Source organism: Taudactylus pleione, unplaced genomic scaffold (genome assembly GCF_031769625.1).
Source record: "Taudactylus pleione unplaced genomic scaffold, aTauple2 ptg000140l, whole genome shotgun sequence".
NCBI lineage: Eukaryota > Metazoa > Chordata > Amphibia > Anura > Myobatrachidae > Taudactylus > Taudactylus pleione.
In genome coordinates, this window is record NW_028284542.1 from 409,261 (window position 1) to 435,164 (window position 25,904).

General features: G+C 43.3%; 1 protein-coding gene across 1 annotated transcript in view; it reads right to left on the reverse strand.

Moving 5' to 3' along the window:
• Positions 1 to 2,150: 2,150 nt before the first annotated feature.
• LRRC32 (leucine rich repeat containing 32) overlaps positions 2,151 to 25,904 on the reverse strand; it is a 51,694-nt gene continuing 27,940 nt past the window's right edge. Inside the window, exon 3 of the mRNA XM_088473807.1 lies at positions 2,151 to 5,027. Coding sequence (XP_088329933.1) covers positions 3,135 to 5,027 — 1,893 coding nt within the window. The 3' untranslated portion in view covers positions 2,151 to 3,134. The remainder of the gene's footprint in view (positions 5,028 to 25,904) is intronic.

The window sequence follows — 25,904 nt, forward strand, 5'->3', positions numbered from 1 at the left end:
GTTGCACATAGCAGAGAGAACCAGTACCCTGGCTTGTTGCACATAACAGAGAGGACCAGTATTCTGGCTTGTTGCACATAGCAGAGAGGACTGATATTCTGGCTTGTTGCACATAGCAGAGAGGACCAGTACCCTGGCTTGTTGCACATAACAGAGAGGACCAGTACCCTGGCTTGTTGCACATAACAGAGGGGCCCAGCACTCTGGTCTGTTGCACATAGCAGAGGCCCAGTACCCTGGCTTGTTGCACATAACAGAGAGGCCCAGTACTCTGGCTTGTTGCACTTAACAGAGTCCCAGTACCCTAGCTTGTTGCACATAACAGAGAGGCCCAGTACTCTGGCTAGTTGCACATAGCAGAGTCCCAGTACCCTGGCTTGTTGCACATAACAGAGTCCCAGTACCCTGGCTTGTTGCACATAACAGAAAGAACCAGTACTCTGGCTTGTTGCACATAACAGAAAGAACCAGTACCCTGGCTTGTTGCACATAACAGAAAGAACCAGTACTCTGGCTTGTTGCACATACTGTAGCAGAGTCCCAGTACTCTGGCTTGTTGCACATAACAGAGTCCCAGTACCCTGGCTTGTTGCACATAACAGAAAGAACCAGTACCCTGGCTTGTTGCACATAACAGAAAGAACCAGTACTCTGGCTTGTTGCACATAACTTCCCCTGTGTGCCAAGTTATGTTCTGAACATATCAAGTTTTTTGTGAAGTTTGTTTGTATTTCCCGATTGCTTCTGGTGAGTTAAGTAGTGGATGGATTAAACTGTGTAAACATCTAGCCAAAGGTTTGTGATGGTCCAGTGAAGGTGACAAGAATACGAATTGTGGAAATAAACTATGAAGGAATACTGTACATATTTCACTTATATAAATAGAATTGATTGACTTTCACTAGTTGAGTACTGGTGGCTGTATCATTCTTTTCGGGGCCAGGTTTCCTCCTTGGAGCCTGTACGCAAACAGCACAACTGAATTTGGCAGCCGAGAGCCATACTTTGACCTGGTTGCTCATCTCCCATGGCAAATGCAACATGGCCCCGTGGCAGAAAGACATTTAGTAAAGCATGTGGGCATGGGAGGCCCGACCAGAGCGGAGGTAGGAGAAACACTTTAAATGGAATATATCAAGGGGTATAGATATGAGATAGATAGATAGATAGATAGATATGAGATAGATAGATTGATAGATAGATAGATAGATAGATAGATAGATAGATAGATAGATAGATATGAGATAGATAGTAACAAATTTCATATTACTGGAGGGTCACAATTTTTTTTTCTTTTAGAATCCGGAAGCCTTAGTTTAATTGTAAGATGATTTACCAGTCCATTCAAAATAAATATGTAGATATGTAATTATACCAACTTCCTGGACCATTACAATTTTCACTGAATAAAATAATACTGATTTCATGGCATTGACACAATAAATATTTTTACATCATCTTCTTTTGAAACAACATTTCACATATTACTTTGGGTCCCTTCATTTATCTGCAAAGGGCTGAATATGCAGAATTGATTTTTAAATCATTAAAATTATTTTATTTTCTTATATTTTTATTTACCCTAGACTCTAAAATGCTCATAGCATTGTACAGTATATTCATTAAAGTAGTGTTTCTCAAACATGGAACATGGAAAACATGCAGTTCCAGAGGTTCCCGGGGACAAAGTGTGAAAAACACTGCTTTAAAACAATACCCACTCTTACTTTATCACTTTGGCTTTCAACTCCAGTCCTCAAGTACCCCCAACAGGTCATGTTTTCAGGATCCCCGTCTGTGGATATAGGTAGGGCTAATTACTGACCCAGCAAAATAAATTAACTCACCTGTGCACGATTAAAGAATCCAGAAAACATATACTGATGGGGGTACTTGAGGACTCGAGTTGAGAACCCCCGGCTTTATCGCAATTCATCAACTTGCCAAATGTACCCAATAGATATTAAACAGAATACTAAAGGGGTTATATATCAAGCCTCAGGGGTAAATTAACTAAGGTGAGAACTTTTAGAAGTGGAGATGTTGCCCATAGCAACCAATCAGAGTCTAGCTATTATCTTCTAGAAGGTGCTAGTTAAATGTTAAGTAGAATCTGATTAGTTGCTATGGGCAACATCTCCACTTCTAAAAAACTCTCGCCTTGGTAAATTTGCCATTTCACAGCCTAGACTGTGCTAGATAAATGATTGGTTACTTTGCGCAACTTCTTAAAAATATTCACCCGTCAGCTACGCCTGTACTACAGATTTCAGCCCCGCTCGACAACCGGCTCCATAATGCTTTTATCTGCATCCGCGCTGTACTGGATATCCTAGCTGTGTCAGCCAGCCACAATGCATTAAGCAATATAAATGTTATGTTATATTTGATTGGCTTGGGCGATAAATGTATTGGTAAAAGAAAATGTTTTAAGTTATGTATACTCTTTAGATTGCCCTGCAGTGGAATGTATAACCGTAATTAGAGGGAAGGTTTAACTAGCTCTGAAGTTAACTTCATATACTCAACTTTCCTTAAAAGTGCATTGAGTGTTTAATGAGCTATACAGAAACGTAAATGATCTGAAATTAAATGTGAACATACATTATTGAACAGCTTTGATGTTTGATGCTCCATGAAATATATGGCCTTTGGACCTTACTGAGAAAATATATTGCTTTTCTCTTTACATAACCTCGTAGGTCTAGACGCGGCACATCAACCCACATATTGGATGACAACTCTTTCAAACATTTACATATACGTACATAATTTATGATTTGACGCAATTATGCAAATAATAGTAGCAACGTGTATTGTAGCAATTATTTTCCTTTACATTGTGACCTGCCATAGGAAGTACAATATAAAGTACTGCTCACCTGGTTTGCCCCAGCATTGCTAAACAGCCCATTACCCCGCAAGAAAACAATCACCAACAATGGTGACAATTACATTTAAAAGTTAGTGTTCCTCAGACTTTCATGACTGTCAGTGTTTAGGAGGGAATACAAAACACAAACCATTTTGTTTTAAAATGATTTAGGTGGGGGAACAATTTGCCACCCTTTTTGTCGGCTGTACTCACTGACTTAGAACATCATTGTCCACCATGTTAACGCACATCCTTCATATTAAGCCTTAAATTGTTGTTTAAGTTTGTGTCTGCAGTAGCAAACCAAAGACCCAACGCCAATGGCAGTCACCAAAAACACAAAGACTACCGTTAAAATTATGACCGTGTTCGTGTTTTTCAAATCCTCCTTTTCACAATTGTCTGAACTGTTTTGGCCTAAAAGTATCTCCTCCTTTTGACCATTAGAGTTCTGACATGTTGTGACCTCCAGACCAGTGATGGTCACTGTGTTTCTTCTGACCATGTGGATGATCCAGGAGTTTGTACAACAGCCGAGTGGATTTCCGTGTAAAGACAGAGTTTTTAAAGTGTTTTCTAAGGCAGGGATATTGCTGTCTTTCAGATTGCTAAAGCTATTGTTGCTCAAGTCAAGTGTCTCCAGGTGACAATTTCGGTTCCACGTGGGCAGCCACGTTAATTGATTTCCAGATAAATTTAAATATCTAAGTTGGACTAATAGAGGCAGGTCAACATTCAACTGAAAGAGAGAATTGTCTTCGATATGTAGAACTTCTAGAGAACTTTCCAACCCCTTCAAGGCATTTGGTCTTATTGTAAGACCAAGGTTCAAGGAGAGATCAAGAAAAGTCAGCGGAGTGCCATAAAATGCATACTGTGGTAGAGTTTCCAACATATTCTCTCTGAGGTTTAAACGTTGTAAAGTTGGAATGTTAGAAAAATACACACATCCATCTCTCTCTGGCTCTTGATTCGCCTTTTCGAAGTTCTGACCACACAAACCCATGCTGTTACTTTCAAGGTTAATGGAGGCGATGCTTGGGAGAACTTGAAAGACAATAGATTCAACCAAGTGTAGTTGGTTATTTTGTAGGTCAAGTACTCTCAAAGAACGTAGGGAGTCTGAAGCCAGCGAAATATTCTGTAAAGAATTGTAACTTAAATCAAGGTATTCCAGGGAGTTTAGTTTAGTAGAGCCCGCAAATGAAATAAATTCAAGGCAATTCCTGCTGAGGATCAAGAATTGAAGCATTGGCATCACAGCAAAGAAATCCTCAGGTATGGACTTTATATTATTGTAACTTAGGTCTAGATGAGTGAGTTTCAGTAAATTGACCACGCTCACGTTTCTTAAGCCTTCTTCTTCCATCCAATCAAGTTCTTCATGAGATGTGTTTCCTCCAAAACTTATGAGATTCATGGATAAGTTTAAGGAGACGATATTGTTGTTGCTGGGAAGCACAGGAAAATACCCAAGCTTGTTGTCGCTTAGGTCAACATATGTAAGATTATATTCCTCTTCGGACTCCGACGAGTGAAATGTTTGTATGCTATTTTTGCTGAGGTTAAGGCCGTGGAGCTGTCGGAGATTAAATTGCGATATGCAGGTAATGGAATTCATTACAAGGTTAATTTTGGTGAGATGAGTAAGTAGCTCGAACGAGCCTTCCTCGATGTCCATGATGATGTTATTGCGAAGATCCACTTCTTCTAAGAGCGGGGTGCCTGAAAACATTTCTTGCGAAATCATAGTAATGCTGTTTTCTGACAGCGACAGGTAACGAAGGTCCGGAGCATCCTCCAGAAAGTATCCAGTCATATCGGTATACAAGCTGTTCCTTGACAGGTCCAACTTTTGGACATTGGGTAAGAGTCCTATGCCTGGCAACCCGTAATAAGAAAATCTATCTAAGTAGTTGTTGGAAAGATTTATTTCTTTCAAATAGACCATATCCTTGAAGGTATCAGGCTGGATAAAACTTATTTTGTTATTGCTAATGTCAAGGATCTCTATGAAGGAGTAGTAAGACAGTGGATCCTTGGTAATGTTCCGCAAGCCGTTATTAGATAGGTAGAGCACTTTGATGGCCGGATGAAGAGCCAGAGGAATCTGCTGCAAGGACCGGTTCTGACAAGATGTCACCATCTTTTTCTGTTGGAGAGAGGAATATTAGAAAAAATGTAGTTAATAGTAGCACATTAAAGCTTAGAAGTTATTTCTTATTTAAAATCCTTATAAGCATGCCCTCCTACAAATCATGATCTCTTCAAAATCTCACCAGAGCATGCAACGTATGGCTGTCAGTCATACTTACATATGCTGAGAACTGTAAGCATCTCACATGATAGCAGAGGAGGGAGCCGGAGGGGGGGGGGGGGGATGTTACAGCAATACCCAGAGCAGACAAAGCTCATAGAGACATTCTAAAGTCTCTCTGCTCACTACATCATTTTCCATGTGGCTGTAGTTGCCATGGTTGTCTAATGACACTGTTCAGAATGATTGCTCATTAATAGAATGCTGAAGAAACAAACTAAGGACAATGGTAAATACCAAGGTTATCCTTACAGCCTGAAACAGTGATTTAAGCTAAAAAAAACCTAATTTTACATTTTTATGTTTTACAAATCAGGGATTACAAGCATTTAAATCTATGAGTTGGATATGAAATACCGGCATTAAGGATGCTAGCTGTCAAAATAGCGACATCCCGATGCTAAGTATCCCGACAGGGGCAAGTTACTATGCTAACTCTCCCCACTTCTACCTCTAACCCTCGTTTTTTGTACCCTAACCCTCCACACTTCGCACCCTAACCCTCTCCGTTAGTGCCTAAACCTAACCCTCCCTTGTTAGTGCCTAAAGCTAACCCTCCCCCTTTGCTGGTTAAATCTAACCCTCCCCTCTTAGTGCCTAACCATAACCCCCCCAGTGGTGCCTAAACCTAACCCCCCCCTGTCTGTAGCCTAACCCTAACCTTCCCCCCCATAACCTAACCCTAACGACCCGTGGTGACTAAACCTAACTCTTACCCCCCCGTGGCTAACACCTAACCCGGCCCGCTATACTTACGTTCGGGATGCCGGCTGACGTGATTCTGGCGTTGGCGTATAAACTGGCGTCGGGACTTAGGCGCCTATGTTTAGTCCCAGGTCGGGATTCCGACGCCGGGATTTCAACAGCCATCGTCCCGTCTGTTAGCAAGGAAACTACATCCCAAATCTATAGCTTAAAGAATTAGCTTGGTGTATGTCAGTAGACACACTTACAGTATTACAGTGCAGTATTATAGTGTTCTATCTTCATACATTACACTCACCTATCGGCAGAATTATTCTCTGTGAAAAGGTCTTAAAAAAGCATTTAATATGCCACCTTATAGCACCTAAATTTTAATCTGGGGATATAAAGAAAAATACTTGCAGAATATAAAAGTAGTCCTTGTCTGCCATTTTCCGGTTTTATTCATTTATGTTATTATTTTCTTGTTTTTAAGAATAATTTTGATATTTTATCTTTTTTATTTCTTTAAAATTTTCTAAGTCTAAACAATAGCCATAAATGTGTCCCATGCATTCTACTACTATATCCTATACTATTCTATGGATCTTTCACACACTGTAACCAAGGTCTTAGCTATGTTTGCTGTCAGTTTTATGCCCTGGAATTCCAAAGTGTGTCCCATTGTACCAGAAATTTGCTTATTTTATAAATGCTGGCTTCCTGCCCCCTATTATTACTTTTGACTCAATCTTGTCATATACAGTGCATCCGGAAAGTATTCACAACACTTCACTTTTTCCACATTTTGTTATGTTACAGCCTTATTTCAAAATGGAATAAATTCATATTTGTCCTCAAAATTCTACACACAATACCCCATAATGACAGCATGTAAAAAGTTTTTTTGAGATTTTTGCAAATTTAATTAAAAAAAAAAAACACTAAGAAATCACATATACATACTGTAAGTATTCACGGCCTTTGCCATGAAGCTCAAAATTGAGCTCAGGTGCATCCTGTTTCCACTGATCATCCTTGAAATGTTCCTACAACTTAATTATAGTCCACCTGTGGTAAATTCAGTTGATTGGACATGATTTTGAAAGGCATATACCTATCTATATAAGGTCCCACACTTGACAGTGCATGTCAGAGCACAAACCAAGCATGAAGTCCAAGGAATTGTCTGTAGAAGTCCGAGACAGGATTGTCTCGAAGCACAAATCTGGGGAAGGGTACAGAAAAATATCTGCTGCTTTGAAGGTCCCAATGAGCACAGTGGCCTCCATCATCCGTAAATGGAAGAAGTTCGGAACCACCAGGACTCTTCCTAGAGTTGGCCAGCCATCTAAACTGAGTGATCGGAGGAGAAGGGCCCTAGTCAGGGAGGTGACCAAGAACCCGATGGTCACTCTGTCAGAGCTACAGCATTCCTCTCTGGAGAGAGGAGAACCTTCAAGAAGGACAACCATCTCTGCAGCAATCCACCAATCAGGCCTGTATGGTTTAGTGGCCAGACGGAAGCCACTCCTTAGTAAAAAGCACATGGCAGCTCGCCTGGAGTTTGCCAAAATGCACCTGAAGGACTCTCAGACCATGAGACACAAAGATTGAACTCTTTGGCGTGAATGCCAGGTGTTATGTTTGGAGGAAACCAGGCACCGCTCATCACCAGGCCAATACCATCCCTATAGCGAAGCATGGTGGTGGCAGCATCATGCTGTGGGGATGTTTTTCAGCAGCAGGAACTGGGAGCTTAGTCAGTATAGAGGGAAAGATGAATGCAGCAATGTACAGAGACATCCTGGATGAAAAACTGCTCCAGAGCGCTCTTGACTTCAGACTGGGGCGACGGTTCATCTTTCAGCAGGACAACGACCCTAAGCACACAGCCATAGCAGTCTCCTATTCCTTTGGGGGGAGCGATCAAGCTGATCGCACCCCCCACTGGTTATGCTCCAGGCTGAGGGGGCTCACAGAGCCCCCCTCGCCAACGTGCAGCGCCACAAAACTTTTTTCTTTTCTTTTTTTTAACATAAGGGGGCGTGGCCACACTGCCATTATTAGGCCACGCCCCTTATACCCGGGACCTGGCGCAGCTATTGGCGGGCCTGCTCGTTCTGTGTCAGACGCGTTTCGGGAATGTCTTATCGTTGCAAAGTATGCCAATGACTGACAGATCCAAAAGCCTCCTTCTTACACCAGTCCCTTTAACCAAGGACCAAAGTGAGTTTAGCACAGTATCCTAATGTACCTCATTCTGTGGTCAGGGAACACTTTCAAAAAAGTAAACCGATGACCCTACCTAGACAAGCTCCTGTTTAATTAGCCATAAAAGTTCATAGCACCGTTCAGACATAACTTGTAGATAAACCAATACAGGTTGAGTCTCTCATATCTAAAATGCTTGGGACCAGAAGTAATTTGGATATTGTATTTTTCCGTATTGTAGAATATTTGCATACCATAAGGAGATATCTTGGGGATGGGACCGAGGCTAAACACAGAATGCATTTATGTTTCATATACACATTATACACACAGCCTGCAGGTAATTTTATATAATATTTGTAATAATTTTGTGCATCAAGCATGTATTGTGTACATACATGAAATTAATTTATGTATCATATACACCTTATACACACAGCCTAAAGGTCATTTTATACAGTATTTTTAATAATTTTGTGCATTAAACAGAGTTTGTGTACATGGAACCAACAGAAAGCAAAGATGTCACTTTCTCAGTCACGCAAAAAAAAAATTCCCTTTTGCGTGTTCAGTATTTCGGATTATTTGGATATTGGACACTCCACCTGTAGTACCAACTGTCGAAGCTGGATTATTGGCTGAGACAAGATCAGTTTAAAATTGAATCGCGGCGACGCCATCTTGCGACTGGCCGCAAGACGCCATCTTGGAAATGAGATTGCAAGACGCCATTTTGCGAATGGCCGCCCAAGCGCCATTTTAGATAAACTCACAATTAAGTACATATGGCGATATTACTATTAGCACCATGCGATTGCATCTTTCATCATTTCTCATATACACATTAATACGCACAATTGCGCTGTTAACTAGTCACATATTAGCGAATGCATAAGATCCTATATGAAAACGCTGTTTAGTAGCTAAACGCGCACGCATCTGTCCCCAGTTAACTAGCGTCTTTATATCAAACCCCGTATACTCACACATTACATATTCACATACAAGGTTCCATAAGCTTTAAGGTATAAGATTTAAGTTTGTTCACTTAGTATAAATGCTGTGAAATAAAGATTATTTGGTAACTAAGGTTTTATACATGCTAAGTAAGCCGTGTTTGGTTTTGTACTGATGCATACTCTTTCAACAGAATTCCGGTATTATCGGTGTGGAGATCGCATCATGCATTTCCGACTTATGGACCGCAAAGACTTCAAGCAACAAAATGTATATAATATGAACAACTGTTAGGATTTTGCATGAGGCGGGAATCCAGAGACCCCCAGTTGTTAGAGGCTAGGTTGGGTGTATTTGAATCAGCCTGTTAAACGCTCTGTAACAGATGTATCCCCCTTGGGAACCAATGACATCAGCAACAAACGTCTCTATTGTTTTGTCTATTCCTGGGGGGTATAAATATGTGTGCTCAAATGCTGGCTTTTTAGTCTTCGTGCTGAATGCTGATAGACAAGGGGTTTCTTGCTGATGCCTAACATCTGGTCCGGAAGCACTGCGTATGTATACTGTACTTGGGTCTGTATAATTCCTTTGCGACGAATTGTGTCTGGATCAATAGTGTGTAACTGACTGTAGTTTTACTTGAATAATACATTGTGCTTTGGAACCACATGTTCTAAGTCTGGAGTCTTATTTACTGTATGACTGCGTACGCAAATTAGCGTCATCCTTAGAGGTTTATAGGTAGGATATTAGAAGGTATAGGCAGGGGTATATAGAGGTTCTGATCCAGTATCGTTACAACATGTTCAATAACATCCAGCTGTCAACCTTAAATCAAAGGTGTGGATTCATTTGCTGGCGAAGTACTGCCGGGCGATACTCGACTGCGCACATATCAGCCAGTTACGGTAGCCCTTATATTACAATAGCATCCCCTATGATAAGCTTTCTACACTCAAAGGTCTCTTTTTGGGGGACATCACAGTTTCCAGAACCATCAACTCCTTGCCGGCTTGTAAACCTGTCTCCTCCTCTTCATTCTGAAATTCATTGTCACATATATGCTCAGTGTGAACAAAACATGAACTATATAAACTATGAACTATGGGCAGCACAGATTGTGTAATGGTTAGCATTACTGCCTCACAGCACTGAGGTCGTGGGTTCGATACCCACTCCGGCCCTACCTGTGTGGAGTTTGTATATTCTCCCTGTGCTTGCGTGGGTTTCCTCCGGGTACTCCGGTTTCCTCCCACACTCCAAAAATATACTGGTAGGTTAATTGGCTCCCAACAAAAATGACCCCTAGTGTGTCTGTGTGTGAGCATGTGGTAGGGAACATTGGCCCTGATTCAGAGCCGGACGCTCTGACCAGAGCGCTCGCTCTAAATCAGGGCCCACCTCCATTAATATGGAGTGTCCTCCTGGACGCTCGTATAGCTGTGGGTCACCACCCACAGCATATACGAGCGTGCAAAATGATGGTCGCGATGGTCTTGAATAAATATTCTTTGTAAAAATGTTGGCGCTATTTAAAAAACAGTTGGTAAATAAAGACATTCTTTCATTATAAGTGCATGTTCCTGATCACATGAGAATTTGGGAGATTCATTTAAATCTCCTCAATTCTTTACTCTTTCAAGTGATACTTTTTGTATTTAAAAAGGATAAATGGTGGGATGTATCACGTATTTAATTGTGATATATCGATATATCCCGCCCCTATTTACATGCATACCGGTGGCTTTTAGTGTTGGTAATCATGAATACTTACATGCCGGAACAGCTCTTCCGATATAGAGCTGTCACTGCAAAGAAGTGAGTTTTGGTTTTATGTACGGGAGTCCTAATGCGCATGAACGCCCATCGCCAGCACAAGCCACACGGATCGGAGAGGAAATCTTGCGGAAAGAAGACTATAGACTTCTATAGGCAACGTCATCTATACATGGGGTTGCCTATCAGACAGAAGCTACGGAAAGGTAAAAAGGATAAAACTAATTTTCCTAATGTCGAGCTGTCAACAAAATCTGATTGGTTGCTATGGGCAACATCTCCACTTCCAAAAACTTGCACTTTAGTAAATAAACGCCAGTAAGTCCAGTACTTCTAATTTAGCTCCATCCATTTCCATCCATTGATCACATATTGATCTATTATTTATATAGCGCACATATTCCGCAGAGAATACTGTATTTGGGCATTTACATCAGTGGAGCTTACAATCTATATTCCATATCACTGTATGCATACACATACAAAATTCATACAAAGTACTTTTTTTTTTTTGTTCTGAAGCCAATTATCCTACCAGTATGTTTTTGGAATGTGGAATCTCATGCAAAAATGGAGAGAACATACAAACTCCACACCAAAAGGCCTCAGTGATATGAGGCAGTCAGGGCCGGATTAAGAGGGGGCGACAGGTGTGACCGCCCCGGGACCCCAGCACACAAAAGGGCCCCCACCACTAGCACACGCAGCCTACGCTGGCCAAAGTGGGGGCGGAGCCAATGCGGCAAGCCCTGTCCCCATATCAACTGCGGAATTACGGCATGAGGGGGCGGGACCTAATGAGGTGAGGTGCCTGCGATTATCATTCTGGTGCTGCTGCATTAAATTGTAAGTGTATGTGTAGTGTACTAATTTATTATGTATGTATGTGTTAGTGTGTATTTATGTGTATGTGTTATTGTATATATACAGTATGTGTTAGTGTGTGTATACTGTGTATGTGTTAGTGTTAAGGTACCCACACACTAGGCGTTCAGGTCACGATCCGATATCGTGTCTGATTTCTCCCCCTGCAGTCGTGAGCACGATTTGGTGTTAAAAACAATCCAATTTGACCCATGATCTATCGTGCATCCTATACTATTCCATTGCATCGTGATAAGATTTCAGATCTTGCCTGCAGCAAGCAAGATCTGAAGATGCGATGTACGACCAGCGGGTACGCGCATCGGCATCGTAATCATGAGTAGAGACTCACGATTAGGACATATTTTACATGATCTGTCGTCCCGATGCGTCGAATCGGGCTGATCGTGTAAAATATTGCCTAGTGTGTGGGCACCTTTAGTGTGTATATATGTGTATGTATGTGTGTTAATGTGTATTGTGTGAGAGAATCACTGGAGAAGTTAGGGATGGCGTGTATATGTGTCCAGATTCCTGTAATATGTGTTTTAAACCCCCAGGAAAAGTCTGTTTTACCAAGCAGATTTGAGTGTCGACTTTTGGTAAAAGCCGGATAATAGGTCCTGGGGGTGTGGGTGTGAGAAAGAAGGGACGGCTCCATCCACAGGGCCCCATCAGGTGTTGGGCTTTTCAGCCTGAGAGCAGGCTAATTAATGAATACATGGGAAAGTTTTCTGGACTGCACAACCCTAATATATATATATATAATGGGAGGTGCTACCTGATGAGACTAATTGCAGGCACAGAAACAGACAAATCTCAGGTGCACAACTCCAAATTATTAATAATATATACATGATTACATCTGGAAGTGGCTCATAAGAGCTGTGTAGAGTTTTGATGCAGGGTCTCACACCTGGGAGAGCAGGCAGACTAGCCTGTTCAGAGACACTTGGTTACTTTCCTTGTAAGTAATGTGCACGTGTTTTGTTGGTGGTGAGGGCAATAGGCCCTACCATTATTATAGAGAGGGAATCTGCTGTGTAGCTAGTGCCCAGCCGGGCTAGGACTTATGTTTATGTTTTGTTTATGTTTACATCCATTTGGCACAATAAAGACTGGCGCCGACCAGTTTGTACGAGAACCCCAGACTTGTATCCTGTTTCTACGGCTGCCGTGTGTGTAAAGAGGGAGTCCATCTACCCCAGGAGAGGGACCCCTATCCTGACAGTGTCACAGTATATATATAATAAGTGTTAGTGTGTGTATACTGTGCATGTATATGTGTTAGTGTGTATGTATGTGTGTGTATACTGCATATGAGTGTGCTAGTGTGTATGTTATATAATATATACGTTTGTTTTATATATAATACACACACGCATATACTGTATGTGTGTGTGTGTGTGTATATATATATATATATATATATATATATACCACCCAACCCAGACAATCATACAGTATATTTGCCTCTACCCACACAGGGTCAGTGTCCAGTGTCCCCTGTTCCCAGATGCAGCTGAGCTTCCGCAGTTCTGTGTTCTGAATGCAGCAGCACAGTCAGCGATAGAACACAGAGCGGCTCCCGAGTCCCCTCATCAGCATCACGTGACTCATTATGTGATGTCAGGCCTCAGCCATACTTGCCAACTCTCCCTCATTGTCAGGGAGACTCCCTGAAATAGTAGCAATCTCCCTGAAGAGACTAGAAATCTCCCTGACTCCACCTTACTCTCATTATGAAGCTGTTATATATATATATATATATATATATATATATAATTATATATATATTCAAATGGGATCATTAGTATAATGGTTATAAGGCACATTGATCCCTATGGCTACAGGCATTTTCTGAAAAGTATCAGTGTGTTTTCATCAGCATGTAGATCTTACTAACTGCTTTGGGGCTCATTTACATTTGGATGCAAGTCAGTGTTATGACACGCCCCGAAGATGTAGCAGTACACGCCCACTTTACCGCCACGGTCATAGGTGTCGCTTTTACAATCTCCCGGAAATGCTTTTTCAAAAGTAGGCACGTATGGGCCTCAGGAGCCGCTCTGCGCTCTATGACTGTGCTCCTTCATTCACAACACAGAGCCAGAAGGTAAGTAATCAGGGGGGTAGGGTAGGCTATGTGTGGCAGTGGGGAGGAGGGAGGGGAAGTAGGATCCCAGTTGCCCCAGGGCCCCCACAAGGCTTAATCCGGCCCTGGAGAAAGTGATGCTGACCACTACGCCAACTGTGCTGCCCAAATTGCACCTGCTGTTGTTGTACATAAGTTTCTTGCCCATTCTCTGTATATTGATCACCAATGACACGGCGTTGCTCGGTACCACAGCCAAAATACCAAAATGGTTTGCTCTCTCACTCCCATAGCTGTATCTGGGCTGTAGGCTATTATTCTTAGAATGCAGGTTGGTATAATCAGCAGTGTAAACAAATAAACAGCTCACAGCAGCACATTGTTTTAAGCATAAACAAGATCGCACCTTAAAGAGCACTTTTCAGACACTTTGATGTGATAAAATTGCTGAATTTAAGTCAAAAAGAAAAATCACAAAGGGCGGAATGTACTAAGCATTGTATCCGCGAATGAGGTACATCTCGCCTCTTATTGGGTACATCCCACCTCTTATCGCGTACATACCAGGGTTGGTTACCGCTGTACAGGGCTGGATTAAGGCTTTTGGGTGCCCTGGGGCAACTAAGTTGTGGGGCCCCCTTCAAAGCCACACGGCACCTGTGCCCACCCCCCAAGCCACAATGTGCTTGTGCCTATGTTCCGTCCCCCCCTCCAGCCTCTCACCTGATGTGACCCGGCTGGCAGAGCTGGTCCTGGGTTCCCTCCTCAGCGTCACTGACATGTGTCACATGACGCTGATGTGGGGACCCTTTATTTTCAAACTGAACATTCCTATCCATATTACACCTTATACAGTACCCCCAGTATGCAGTTGTGGTCCCTCTCATGCAGGCCCATAGTAGTGCCCCTTATACAGTATCCCCAGTAGTGGTCCCTCTTATACAGCCCCCAATTAGTTCCCCTTACTCAGTACCCCCAGTAGTGGCCCCCCCAAATGCAGTGCCCCACGTAGTGTTCCCCCTTATGCAGTGCCCCCAGTAGCAGTCCCCACAATGCAGTGCGCCCAGTAGCGGTATGCCCTTATGCAGTGCCCTTTTATATAGTGCCCCCAGCAGTAGTCCCCCCCATGCAGTTTTCCCAGTAGTGGTCCCCTTATGCAGGCACCCTGTAGTGATCCCCCCTATCTAGTGCCCCCTGTAGTGGTCCCCGCAGTGCCCCTAGCAGTAAGCCCCTTATATAGTGCCCCCAGCAGTAGTGTCCCCCCCTCCCATGCAGTGCCCCCAGTAGTGGTCCCCCTGATGCAGGCTCCCAGTAGTGACCCCCCCCTATCCAGTGGTCCCTGTAGTGGCCCTTCCTATTATTGCCCCCAGTAGTGGTCCCCCGAGTGCAGTGCCTCTAGTAATAGGCCCCTTTTAGAGTGGTAGTCCCCCTCCCAAGTAGTAGTCCCCCCCCAGTAGAGGTCCTCCCAATGGCACCCCCAGTAGTAGCCACACCTCCCCCGTTGTGCACATAGGTTTAAAAATAAATAAATATATATAAAAATATACTTACCTGATTCCACGCTGCTCCTGCTCCTGTCCGCGATGCCGCTCCCGCCCTCCAGTCCGCCCGGGCTGGCGCGCTCAGCATTATGGGACTGACGTCATGACGTCAGTCCCATTACCCACTGCAGGAGCCGGACGGAAGTCCGGCTCTTGCAGTGGGTGCTGCAGCAGTCAATGAGAGTCTATCTGACTCTCATTGGCTGCTGTTTAACACACGCATCGCTGCCAGCGCTGGCGGCGATGCGTGTGTTATGCACAGCCTGAGCCCGCCTCCTGGCGCTATTGGGCAAGCGCTCAGGGGGAGGGAACGGGCTTAGGCGTGCAGCACAGGACCGGCGCTGGAAGCCTAGCGCCGGTCCTGTGCAAATGTGTAGCGCTGACCACACTCATTGCGGTCAGCGCTACACTGGCTATCTAGGGCGGGCGGGCCGGTACCGTGGCCGGCGGCGCCCCCCCGCGCCGCTGGTCCAACGTCGCCCAGGGCACGAACCCCGCTCGCCCTGCCCTAGTTACGCCACTGGGCCCCGGGATCACATTCCAGTGCTTAGTACATATGAGAAATGCAGTAAAACATGGAGAATGGCGTTTTCGGGAGTTGTACCGCTTTTTTCAGTTTAGTACATCCCGCCCAGAGGGCCTGATTCAGACCCGGTTGCAATCGCTGTGCCTTCGCAACTGGGTCAATGGTGGGCCAGGACGCATGCGCACGTCAGAGCCGACAAAGGGGGCGAGCTGTCGATGTTGAGTGACAGCTCGCCCCCTTTGGTGGGCGGGCTGGGGGAGTGGCTGCCCAAACGGAGGCGTTCCCGTGTGAACGCCTCCATTTGGGGGCGGCCCCACTGACATCACAAGTGATGTCAGTGGGAGAGATGTTAGAGCCGAAATCTCTCTGGGGCTTGCGGCAATGAGACCCTACCACAAGGGTCTCGTCGCAAGCCCGATGGTCGCGATGGCCTTGACCATCGCGACCATCTTCCTGGCCGCTTGCAATAGCTGTGGGTGGTCACCCACAGCTATGCGAGCGGCAAGGAGACCGTTCTAAAAAAAAAATAGCCCGGCCCTGATTCAGAGCGAGCGCTCTGTCAGAGCGTCCGGCTCTGAATCAGGCCCAGAGAGCGATACATTTTTTTTTTTTTTTTAAACTGGTTAAATTGAAATCTATACATTTCAACATTATGTTGCCACATACAGTATCCAAGAATTTTACTCTGCTACAAACAGTCACCGTCAGCCATGAGTCAAATCCCTGTGACAGTGCACAATCATCTCCTCTCCAGAGAGGGCTTTAGGAAATGATGTTTTTGGAATGTGGAGCCCTTCTCAATGGAAATATTTACCATTCCTTCACTCCCGCTGTTTGACTCCCAGCATCTGTTTTCAAACTGGAAAACTCCATCGAAGGAACATCAAAGCAATTAAGAGAAGCGTTAACTGAAGAAATGTGTTTTATGTTCCGTCATCTTTTATTGTAACTGATATTTCTTGAAATAAGCCCAGCGATCCGAGCTAGAACAGCTAATAGTTCGCCATGGAACATGAAGTAGTATTTAATCCCTTCCCACTCAAATTAGATACATTTCTGCTCCAGAGTTCCATTTCAGTTTTGACAGAAATATTGTATAATTTTGTGCAGTTAATGTTAACCTAGGGTTTAGAGTTTTGGCTCCAGTTTAGGATTTAGAATAGGCTTATTATATATATTATTATATTCTTATTATATTTCTTTGTATAGGGTTGTAGCTTTTTATTTATTTATTTATTATTATTATTATTATTATTATTATTATTATTTATATTGTTCCTTTATAACATTGTACTTTTTACCATAACATTGCACACTTAAATAGTCTATTTGGCTTGTTGGACCTTTACGTTCTATTATAATAATAATAATAATAATAATAATAATAATAATAATAATAATAATATATATATTATATTTTTAAAGTTGTTTTATTATTCATTACTATGTATAAAATATATGTGTCTATGTGCAGTACTAAGCCTTGGAGAGAGATAAAGCGGACGGAGATAATGTACCAATCAGCTCCTGTAATTTTTCAAACACAGCCTGTAAAGTGACAGGAGCTGATTGGCTGGTACTTTATCTCCGTCCACTTTATCTCTCTCCAAGGCTTAGTACATAGACCCCTATATTTTGTATATAATGATACATAATAAAATAATTAATAACAAAAAAATATATAATTATTATTATTATTATTATTATTATTATTATTACAGTATAAAAGAACGGAAAGGTCCAACAAGCCAAATAGGCTATTTAAGTGTACAAAGTTATGGTACAAAGTACAATGTTATAAGGTACAATATATAGCTTTGACAATAGAAACTTAGAGGAAGCAAGATTGAATGTGGCAGCATCTAGATTGTTATAGATTTTAGGTGTCTATAGATTGTTATAGATTTTAGGTGTCTATAGATTGTTATAGATTTTAGGTGTCTATAGATTGTTAGCAAACTGCGTCGGTGTCACGGGCTGCATACGCATCTTTATGTCCTTGTGAGCGACTCTCACCCATAAGCTTAGTGTTTTCCCTGGGACCGCCTGAGTGGGCGCTGCTGGGTGTCAACTGTATGACAACAGGGTTTTGCACGTATGAGGAATATTACGTGGGTGTGTCCTAGGCATGTAGACCGACTCGTGTCATGTTATGTGTTATGCGTGTGCAGAGTGCTCGCCAAATTCAGTTGCATCGCCTGCCCCTAGCATGGGGTAGTGCAGCTATCAGATACCAGCGATGATGGCTGGTATGTCGGACTGTGCACTGGAGGTGGTGTGATGGCGTAGATGTGTAAGACGTCAGCATTTCGCTCACAGCAGGCATCCGGAATTGCATTCGCATTACGCGTGAATCAGAGTTAGCGCCTTAATGTTAGTTCTATTGGCGCTGTTTATAAAGGAATGGAAGGTTTGCACTAAAGCTCACCAAGCCAGCTGCAGACCTGCAGATTCTCATGGAGGAAAGTAACTGTATAGCAGCAGAGTTCTGGCTAATTGGAGCATGAAGCTGACGTTGTAATGTACAGGGAGAACATTAAGTTCATGCAATTGCGGACAGATGCGGACTTGGAAACAGACGCATGCTGCAAACAGCAGATGGCGACAACAACCGCTGGCACTAATGAACTGCTCATGATTGGCTGTTTGCGAATGCACCGTTGTCTGTCTGCTGTCTGCTGCGTCGTTTAGAGATGGTTCTGTTGCATTACAGAGGTTGCCTAAGTTTAAAGAATGCATTTGGTCTAAACATGGGTGCGATTGGGGCGTAAGTGTCTGTGATGCACGTCTGGCGTAACCCAGGGGCACATGCTGCTGTTTCAGATCATAATGCCATCTAAAGAAAGTTGCCACTTTGCAGCTTTTTTTATAGAATGCGATTTACGTTTGCTATTTGGGCACAATGGAGGACAAATCTTCCCCCTGCCCATGGCGTATTTAGGAGAAAGGCTGCACACTTGTGTTACGCTTATGATGTTGTTGAAATATTTATTTCCTCGCTCTCGGCTGCTCCTTATTGGTTCTATCGCCATTTTGTTAACATTTAGCAATTAGCAAGAAATGCGCGAGTGTCACATTTTAAAAATCCTAATGTAAAAAATAAATTGAAGAATAATAAAAACGTAATAAAAGTAATAACAGGGCAATATAAAAACATACTGGGTTGGGAGGAACCCATAGGGGGAAATTCACAACGCGTTTTGCCATCTTTGCAAGTTATCCCTCGCACTCTGTACAGGTCGTGGTGGGAAACTTACAATGTCAGCACAACCGTCATTGGCCAACATGCTAATTCAATTCCCCTCCTTAGTGGCTGATTCAGTTCTTTGCAATGTTCCACAGAACATCACGGGTACCCCAACACTGCAAGTTTTACTGGGGTGCAAAGAAAAACTTGCAAAGTCACTGGACGCAGTGTGCTGTCCCGGAACGGAAAAATAGCGGCCGCTGCTGTCAGTTCGCTGACGACAGCCGGGGAGAGAGGAAGGGGCCTCGGACAGGGAGTGAACACGGGCCCTCTCCTCTCTTAATACGCCCCTCCCCTAATGTGCGCACGATTGTTAGGATAAATCAGTATAAGTTTCGCTAGATCTGTAATTACATCTTTTTCTGGATCTGCCTCAGCTCTCAATCACAAACATATTTTAGCTTTAGAGCCGCAAAAGCAAAAATATACTAAGAAGTCTACTCTAAAGGGCAAATCTAAGACATGTGATGGTATTATGCAACTCCATCTGCTGCTGCTTCATCCGCACAGGCTCCGTGTGCAGCAGATGTCTCTGTACAACTACAACAATCAGCAGAAACTCCCACAGCCCTGAACACGGAGATCCTCTGTCCAGCCTTCTGTGGCACTGCCAAATGTAACAAGCATGGGAGAGCCGCCCAAGATTGATTAACACGGCATTTACACACAGTATCTGGAGTAACTTCTGGATGCAATTCTGTAATAAGTGAAACACACAGGACACAGTATGAAACTGGTTAAGTAAAACTTCATAAGGCACAGAACAATATATGTCTGTGTATTTTATTTATTCCAAATTTTTTATTGAGGATAACCAATGGCAGAGTACAGCGACCCCACAGAGGCCTGCACAGTATTTGTCCCTGTTTTTAAGTCATGGTCAGGGATTTGCATGGCCAGGGCTTGTGTTTGTTACTTATAGATAGTGATATAGTAGTTATAATAAAGGCCAAAGAGGGTTCATGGCCAACAAAAATACCTGGGGCATCCTCTGTGCGTTTGTTACCGGTTGTGGGACAGTGGACGGGGTTCCAGCTGCCCCATCTGCAGTACCAGGTTGAGGACAGGTGGCTATTTGGACTATAGCTTTCTATTGCCAAGGCTGCGCACACAAACCCTTGGTTGGGGGCATATTGCGACTAAACCAGGAACACCCTTATTTGTGCACTCTATACCCATGGGCAGCACAGGCAGTGTAATGGTTACCATTACTGCCTCACAGCACTGAGGTTGTGGGTTCGATTCCCTAACTGTGCGGAGTTGGTATATTCTCCCTGTGCTTGCGTGGGTTTCCTCCGGGGACTCCGGTTTCCTCCCACACTCCAAAAATATACCAATAGGTTAGTTGGCTCCTACCAAACATTAATCCTAGTTTGTATGTGTGTGAGCATGTGGTAGGGAATATAGAGTGTAAGCTCCATTGGGGCAGGGACTGATGTGAATGGCCAAATATTCTCTGTAAAGCACTGCGGAATAGGTGTGCGCTATATACATAACTGGTAATAAATAATAAATAAATGAGCTCATTGAAATATAGTTCACCTCACAACACAAATTGTAATTATTGCATATGGCCGCAATACAAGTTGCATGAGTGCCCAAGGCCTGCATTCAGCAACGTTTTCTCAGAACTGCCTGGATGCTTCTGTCACTAGGAACAAAAGTGTGACCCCCTGCAGTAACCACCATTTTACTCATCTACGCGTTTTACCATTCGCAATGGTGCAATCAGGCAAAAATAGGTGAATGATGTCACAAAGGAGATAACTGCTCTACGTATCCGCATGTTTTGATCCTTCGTAAATTACCTTTAAAGCCTGTGGGATGTACTTCACAAAAATATATCCTATATGGCAGTGTTCAGTGAGCAACCATTTATAGTGGATAAATGCATAAGACAGTACAATTCATCTACCATTACAACATATTAACCTTTATTGTTTTGTTGCCAATTTTGTATATTTTTTTTTAAGATGAATTATGATTGATTTAATACGACTGTTACACTTATATAAACTGCAAAAGTTAATGGTAATTAAGAAAGGTACATTTTCCAACAAGTGCCCTAATGGGATATAGTCTTGGAACTGAGGGATCGGTATGATTTACCGCCGGACGCGGTTCTAATCCCGACACTGGAATACCGGTGGTTCTAATCTCGACAGGTAAGTATTTTTCTATTCACTAACCTCTGCCCCCCCTTCTCGACAGCCTAAACCTAAGTCTCCCGGGGGGGTGCCTAACCCTAACCTCCCCCTGGGGGTGCCTAACCCTAAACCCCCACTAACCCTAACCCTTCGTGGGGGGTGCCTAACCCTAAGTCCCCCCCAGGAGCCCTAATCTAATCCTCCCCCCCTGCGCGGCTGTCTGCGCCCGGCGCCCGGCGCACCTTCGGTCAGGATGCCGGGCGTCGGGCTCCTGGCATAGGTAAAATGACAGGCGTTGGGATTTCGACGCCTGTCATTAAACCCTTGCCGGGATTAGACAGTCAGGATGCCGACGGTCGGCATTTAGACCGTCGGCATCCCGACTGCATACCGGAAGGAACTGATACTATATTTATGTACTTGCTATTGTAACAGTGGTATTGGGCGCATTAGCCATAGGAATGACTACATTTATGTAAATTACAGTATACGATTATGAGCATGAAAGTGTTTTTCTATTTTTCTTCTGTATAGCTGACATATTATGCTCGATGTTAGTGATTTGGGGTGATGCTCTAATAAAAAGTGAATTAAAAAAAAAGAAAGGTCAATTTATTTCAGCAGCAGCTTATAGTAAAAAAAATAGTGATTTTCTATCTGCTGCAGTGAGGTGTGAATGTGATGTCATATCTGATGGGGCTGACACTTTTCCACAGTACATTGCAGGAGGGATGTGATAATATGTTTAGAAAAAGGAATGGCGGGAGGTTCCTCATCAGGTGTAGAGGGCATGTATATCATCACCCACCTCAGTAAAACACAGGGTAGCAGGCATTAGATAATATAATTGTATCCTCAGAACCCCACTGCTTGTGGCTTACTGGGGTGGGGTGGAGGGTTGGGGCTATAAAATGACACTTGAAGCATGTCCCTGTGCATTATCTCCCAGGTAAGGGCTCTCCAGGACAATCACCTGCTCTCAGGAGAACATACTTGCCTCATTTTTCTTTAACTTTTCCTCTGGGAGATCCAAGTGGGAATTGGGGATGAGGTGCGGTGACGCCATTCGAAGCATTGAGGGCTTTTAAGCTGCTGTGCAATGGCGCATTTCATTGATTCGTGCAGCTGCTGCACATTCCGGGAGACTGAGGGGTAAAATTACTAAAGTGAGAGTTTTTAGACGTGAGTTTTAAAAGAGATGTTGCCCATAGCAACCAATCAGATTCTACTTAACATTTAACTAGCACCTTCTAGAAGATAAGAGCTAGAATCTAAACTGGTTGCTATGGGCAACATCTCTTTTAATACTAACTTCTGAAAACTCTCACTTTAGTAAATTTAGAGTCCGTAGACACCCCTCAAATGTGTAAATCTTGCTGACATTACGCGGCAGAGTAGGCAGCTCTTGCTCATTTACGCAAATAGATCGGAAGGATAAATCACCCTTTGGGGTGTTTGAAGTGTTGGTGCCAAAGTCCAAATGGACGGCCCAAAGTGTGCCCAAGTACAAATACTTGTGCAGCATTATGTGCGGATGAACACGAGTACACAAGCAGTAACATACACTGACAGACAAACACAGATGTGCTGTATAGACACATATAGGACAAACAGAAGCTGAAGCGCTGAAATGGAAAGGGCGTGGCTATGATGATCAGGCGCGTTTTGCTGAAAATTGTGCTATCCCCCCCCCCCCATCCTGCTCATTGCAATAGAAAGACAGTATATGGGAGGGTGCTCTGCTCTCCAGGGAGTCTGCAGGACTCCTTAGAAATTTGGGAGTCTCCTGCATGTCCCGGGAGAGTAGGCGAGTACAGATGTGACCTCATACACCGTTCCTCAGCTAGCGCCAAACAGCTTGGTTGCGAAGGAGATGCTAAATTTAGGATAAAGCATGAAAGAGCAAAGTGGGGATGGGGGGGGGGAGTTTGGTGGGGTGTGTGGAGGGGGGGCTATTGACCTAGGGGGGCCCGTGAAATTGTTGCTATGGGGACCCCCTAGGTCTAGCTATGCCCCTACATTTACTATACTTTCCCTGTGCCGATCAGACTTTATTACAGCCATAATTCTGTTGCTATGGATTAGTTACACATCTATAAAATATTTTCTCCTGAGATGAAAACGTACAATCTCCCATACAGCCCCAAACGCACAGCGCACATACTGCCACAGTGATATTGTGCAGCAACAACGGATCCTGTCAGCCCCCTCTTGCAGCCACCTGAGGGACACACTCCTAAAACAACATGTGTTACATAAATATTACATATATTTCAGAATAATATCTCCAATATGTGGATAAGGTTATAGCGCTGAGAATCACTTATGTTTACATCCATATTATTTTGATGACTGAACATAACGCAGACATTCCCCTGTGTGAGGCGTGATGTGTTCAGATGCTATTACTAATCCAAGCAAAAGTGCTCATTTTAATTCATAATAGTCGTCCACCGATGATTTTTATGTTTCTTAAAAGTACATGCATTATTAACGCATACCGTTAATGAAGGCATAAAGATGTTTACTACTAAGCCTTGGAGAGTGATAAAGTGTAGAGAGATAAACTACCAACCAATCTGCTCCTAACTGTCATTTTTCAAACACAGTCTGTAACATGGCAGTTAGGAGCTGTTTGGCTGGTACTTTATTGATCTCCACTTTATCACTCACCAAGGCTTAGTACTCCCCCCCTCCCTCAAATTTGCTTATACTATACTGGACACTGGGTTTATTGTCTTTGTTGCAAAGGAATTAGTATAAAGTCATAGAATAAGCATACATAACATGGCGAAATGCGTTGGTTAGATCACTCACATCGGTCTTCAGTCTTTTGCCTTTTTACCCAGGTTAGCGTCTGAGTCACAAACATCAGCTGCATGTGATGCCCGCACCAGTGCCCAGGGTACTATTTTATGCATCAGTGATGCGAATAAAATGCATATTTTGTAACATAGTGTGTGGCGGGACTAATTGGCGCGTTTTGAGGATAGGCGTATGAGGACACGTCTGTATACCAGTCTTGCTGCAAAATAATTTTTTACTGCTTATTTCCATAAAATGTTGGCTCTATGTTGGCTAGTCCATCGGACTTCCAACTTGCTGAAATACTCTGTTCTGCTGTTCGCATTCTAATGCTGTTATTGCTCGCCCTGTTTTGAAGAATGAATGCTCTGAACCCTAGACAAGCACCATAATACTTTTTTTTTCTGTGAAGCACCATAATACTGTATATATTCCTTTTGAACCAAAAGTACATTATAAAATCTTTAACTATTATATCAGTTGCATCATTCTGTTCTGCTTATCCTGCGATGCTTTTCGTCTAGTCAGACTATAGTTGTTTTGCACAGGTTTTTTTTGACAAGATGAATTTCCAACCAGTTACTGTATAAGTATAATTGTAAGTGTAATCACAAGACCAAAGCCTCTCTATTGAGATCACAAGATACATGTATACAGGAAAGCTGCATAGAGAATAATTAGATTGATCCCGGATGAAGAGATAATTTTTCAGTGTTTGGCATGAATGCATGTTATAAAATCATGGATGGGGCTTTGGGCCTGATTCAGAGCAGGACGCTATTTGCGGTCGTTCGTTCAGAAAAAAGGGGTGGCTATTCAAATGAACCGTTCACTCTTTGCGGTCTGTTCACGCCTATATGTCTGAAAGAGCGAACAAAACTTGCGGTCGTTTTTTGGATAACTACGCCCCCTGGCCGCTCGCAACCTACGTCATGTCCGCTATTTATTAGATTAATCGAGTACATCGACCAGCATATGAACTGCTCGCTATTCTTGTGGTTGGTTTTTCCTACCACAATCTTGCGAGCAGTTCTGACTATAAAATAACCCAGTGATGTGGTCAGTGATGCTGCTGTATTAATTATGCTCACCCATAAAACGCCCGTTTTGACCTTTAGGCACGCTGGCGTTCTGATCTCCACTCCCCGTTTTCAAGCTCCTTCCCCTGTTACCACCCACATACGCCTCCTCCTGTCACTCATATTAGCAGGCACTCGCTATTTAGCGAACAAACAATTTTCGGCAGCACTGACTGGTTCGCGCATGCGTATTAAGATCCGTACGCATGCGCAGTTGGGCAAACATCGCTTGGAACGAACGAGCGGCCGCTTACGAGCAAATCTGAATCAGGCCCTTTGGCCGGACTGTTCTGTTATAAGAGCTCGGCCACCTTCCATTCCGCTGTTACCAATCACAGCACATATAACAGTACAGCAGTAAAAATACTATATGTTATGGTAAAATCCTGGGGGGAGGAGGCAAGAGACATGTATTAAGGAGAATAATAGAATGTGGAGCTTACATAACACAGCAGCATTATCTACATGCAACATATGTCATCAACGCTATAAGATAAAGAAGCCACAAAGACATCAAATTAAAGATACAAATCACATGGAAAACATACACAGCCTCTGGGCTTATTAACACTCCCAATCACTCATCCATGTACAGTAGGATAACTCCACCGTTTATTTACTTTACTGTATATGACTAGAGTTCATGCAGTAAATAGCCCATGGGCTACAATGACCAATGTCATCTGAAGATGGCGCTATTTACAGGGCCAAGTGCAGATATGCTTTGCATTCCGGAGCTTGGTGATGTCAACATTGTAGCAACCCGCATAGAAA